This window comes from Meleagris gallopavo, chromosome 20 (assembly GCF_000146605.3).
Source record: "Meleagris gallopavo isolate NT-WF06-2002-E0010 breed Aviagen turkey brand Nicholas breeding stock chromosome 20, Turkey_5.1, whole genome shotgun sequence".
NCBI classification, from domain to species: domain Eukaryota; kingdom Metazoa; phylum Chordata; class Aves; order Galliformes; family Phasianidae; genus Meleagris; species Meleagris gallopavo.
In genome coordinates, this window is record NC_015030.2 from 616,919 (window position 1) to 620,581 (window position 3,663).

The 3,663-nt window shown below is 44.4% G+C and overlaps 2 protein-coding genes across 2 annotated transcripts in view; one reads left to right on the forward strand and one right to left on the reverse strand.

Moving 5' to 3' along the window:
- ADPRM (ADP-ribose/CDP-alcohol diphosphatase, manganese dependent) lies at positions 1 to 2,520 on the forward strand (the record flags this gene model as incomplete). Its single annotated transcript, XM_010721206.3, has 3 exons — positions 1 to 61; positions 246 to 362; positions 1,304 to 2,520. Coding segments are annotated over 3 exons (465 nt in total), but the record flags the coding sequence as incomplete, so codon positions are not given.
- Positions 2,521 to 3,034: 514 nt separating this feature from the next.
- TMEM220 (transmembrane protein 220) overlaps positions 3,035 to 3,663 on the reverse strand; it is a 3,594-nt gene continuing 2,965 nt past the window's right edge. The window contains exon 4 of the mRNA XM_031556376.1: positions 3,035 to 3,242. Coding sequence (XP_031412236.1) covers positions 3,074 to 3,242 — 169 coding nt within the window. The 3' untranslated portion in view covers positions 3,035 to 3,073. The remainder of the gene's footprint in view (positions 3,243 to 3,663) is intronic.

Below are 3,663 nucleotides of genomic sequence, written 5' to 3' on the forward strand. Positions count from 1 at the left end.
CGGGCGGCCCTGCGGCTGCTGAGGGAGAAGAACCGCAACGCGGACCTCAACAGCCCCGCAGGTACCGCCGCGCTCGGGAAGTGCAGCGCTAACGCGGCGCCTGGCCTTGTGCGGGGAGCCCCGAGCCGAGGTGCCACGGAAATCCCAAGGATAAACCGTTTGTCGTGAATATTGATAGAAGGGAAGCAAATCAGGAACCTACAGTAGGTGCGTGCACGTGTGCCTAACTTTCTTCTTCATCACAGGACTGGAAGAACCTCAGTTCGTAGAATTCAATGGAGGATTTGGCCAAGCCCAGCTGGACTGGTTCAATGACGTACTCAGGTTCTCCGATGAAAACCAAGAAAAAGTTGTCGTTATGGGTAGGTGGATATGGAGGATATAAAATGGTTACAAAGCAAGCTAATACAAGATAGCAGAGGAAAACATAGTGTCATAGGTAAGTATGTAAGTGGTATAGTTGGAGAATAGCAGCTGTGTCTCACACTCGGGTGAGCTTGTTGGATAGAGGCAGCAGTCTGAGCTTCTCAGCTAGGAAAGCTGCTTGTCTGAGAGCAGTTTGATTCATAGAATCATAGAATGGCCTGGGTTGAAAAGGACCACAATGATCATCTGGTTCCAACCCCCTGCTGTGTGCAGGGTTGCCAACAACCAGGCCATGCTGCCCAGAGCCACATCCAGCCTGGCCTTGAATGCTCCTAGGGATGGGGCATCCACAACCTCCCAGAAGCAATCTTGCAGTATCTGTGAGTATTGCTGAGCTGGGACCTAATATTCTGAAATCAAGATGCTGTATAAAGAAGATAATGAAAGATATTTGAAAGGAAGAAAGAAATGAAATGCAAGAACTTTACAGATGCCCTGATTTTTCTTGCACTCCAAACCAAAGTGGTTCTGTTTGTATAGAGAATCCCCAAACAGGGAGGTATGGGCACTGGGCACTACACAGGAGAAGAGGCTGACCCCCACCTTGCCATAATGTCTTACAGGGGGTTGTCAGCCTCTTCTCCCCTGTAATTAGCAATAGGACAAGAGGGAATGGACTCTTGTTGCACCAGGGGAGATTCAGGTTGGACGTTAGGAAAAATTTCTTCTCCAAAAAGCAGTCAGGTGCTGGAACAGGCTGTCCAGGAGTTGGGGGCACACCATCCCTGGAGGTGTTCAAGATGTTGTACTGAGAGATGAGGTATAGTGGTGGTTGGTGCTATGTGGATGGTTGGACTGGGTGATCTTTGAGGTCTTTTCCAACCTTGGTGATTCTGTTATGTGTTAAGTAACTTTTCTGCTTCTTTCCCTGCTGCAGGTCATCTGCCCATTCACCCAGATGCTTCAGACGAAGTTTGCCTAGCCTGGAATTACAGAGATGCCCTTTCTGTCATACATTCTCACCAGTGTGTGGTCTGCTTTCTTGCAGGGCACCTGCACGATGGTGGCTATTGTTTAGACTCACATGGTGTTCATCATCTGACTTTGGAGGGGGTTATTGAAACTCCACCTGAAAGCAATGCCTTTGGAACTATTTATGTCTATGATGATAAAATGGTATTAAAGGGAAGAGGCAGAATTTCAGACAGGGTGATGTGTTTCTGAAAATGCCAAGCAGATGTCTAACTGCAAATTTTTCTTCTTCAGGAAGTACTGACTAAAAAGCATGGGATCCAGCATGTTCTTTGCTTGTAGAGAGATCTACATGGCTGATCCTTACAGTTTTAACTCTCATGTTTCTCTCTCAGATACAGAACTCTAAAAATTATGTTTTTGTAAGGAACAAGACTTAACTTTTTGGAGAATAGAGGCGGCCAGTAACCGTGTTTGAAGAATGCAGAATGTTGACTTAACCACCCAGTCTTGAACACACTGTTATTTATTGTGAAAAAAACACAAACAAAAAGCCTCTAGTTGGTAGTTTTGTTTTTCCAGGATATACCTGATTGAGTCAGATGTAAAGCATTCAAAATTGTACCCGCCCAGAAGCAGCTACGTACATCTAGCTGGAAAGTCTAACCTGTAGCCTAAAGTGGTCTTCTTAATGCTGCTTTAAAAGACTAAAGTCATTTTGAAAAAAGTGAAGCCAGTGAAAATGGGCACTATCTATGCTATATCAGAGCACAGTGCAGAGAGGCCCAAACTTTAAAATAAAATAAAGGCAGGAAAACTATGACATCATGTAATGCTGCAAATACAGCAGGTGGGATACGTGTGTGCCTGGCCTGCAGCAGCCCTGAAGGAACAAGCTCTGAGCTCTGACTTGGGGTGACTTGAAGTGTGTTGCTGTGCTGCATCTGGATCCATGCTGTCTCCCACAGCCTGAGTATTCACACTCACCTGCGCGTCCTTCTCCATGACTGGTGATGATGGAGCATGCTTCCTGTCTCTGGGCTACTGCATGAGTTCTGATTTCCAGGAACAGAAATTCTTTGAGAAGCAGGTTGTAATAGTGACCGTGTCTGCTGGCGGCACTCTGTGAGCATGCTTTTTGCAGAAAATAAAGAAGCTTTCACTTGGTTTTCTTTAGAAAAATAGTATGTACTACTCTGTCAAAACCATGACTTTCAGTTAAAGGTAATAGCAAAAATATTGCTTTAGATATATTCCACTTAAAATTGTAGCGTAGGAACAGAAACACAGACTGGTTCATCTTTCAGCAAATCTCAGTGGATTATCTTGGCAGATGTCTTTCAAGTTTTATATCCATAGTGAGTCATTTATTGAAACAAAGTGTTTGATCTACTTTTCCCTTAATGTTACAGAACAGTAGCTTTCCCAGATACAAGGTGGAAGGAGAGACTGAACTGGGGATGCCCAGATATTATGAATAATTAATCTTAGAACACACAGAAGGTCAACAGTGTTTTGAAAACATCCACAGAAGCAGGCTGAACAGTACCCATAGAAAAAGTCTCCCCTTGGATTTGACAATGTTCTTCAGTTTTTTTTCTGGAAACCTCAAGCCACACTGTGGGAAGCAGCTAGACATTCCTGTCCTATCAAACTGATACTAACCTTTCATTAAGAACCAAAAAGCAGCAGCAAATAATGTCAGAATATTTATTTATGTGCTGTCTCCACCAGGTCAAATCACAGTTTTACAGTGTTCTGGCCAAGATTCTCGCATCTCTTTGTTCACATAAATGTACAGCCATGAAACAAAGGGGAAGAGAGCAACCAAGATTGCAGCAGTCAAATGAATTCCATCCAGCGGATTCCTACAAAGAAGCAAATGCACCAGTGCAGTTTCAAATCAGACTTCTACCACTCCCATGGCTGTGGTTGGCTAAAGAGAGCAGAGAGCCTTTGGCCACTGTGTCATCTCTACATAGCTTCCATAGCTGCATCAGCAGAGTCCTTTAGTGGAGCCGTACCCTATGCCAGCAGAAATGTGTTCTGCCACCTTCGCAGGCTATATAAAACAGGTGACAAAAGCACTGCCCAGAGCATATTACGTGTTTCAACATTACAAAATATTCTTTGGCAGCCTGAGATGTTTCATGCTCCCAGCTGTTCAAAATTAATTTAGTGAAACTGCTGTAGTACAGATGTCCAGAGAGGCTGGAAGGGAAGGCACTTGCATCCCTGTCTGTGCTGGCAGATTGCAGCAGATCCCATTAGACAAACCCCCTGCTGGAAAGTTCTTAATTTGGAAGCAATGGTAGAAATGGTTTT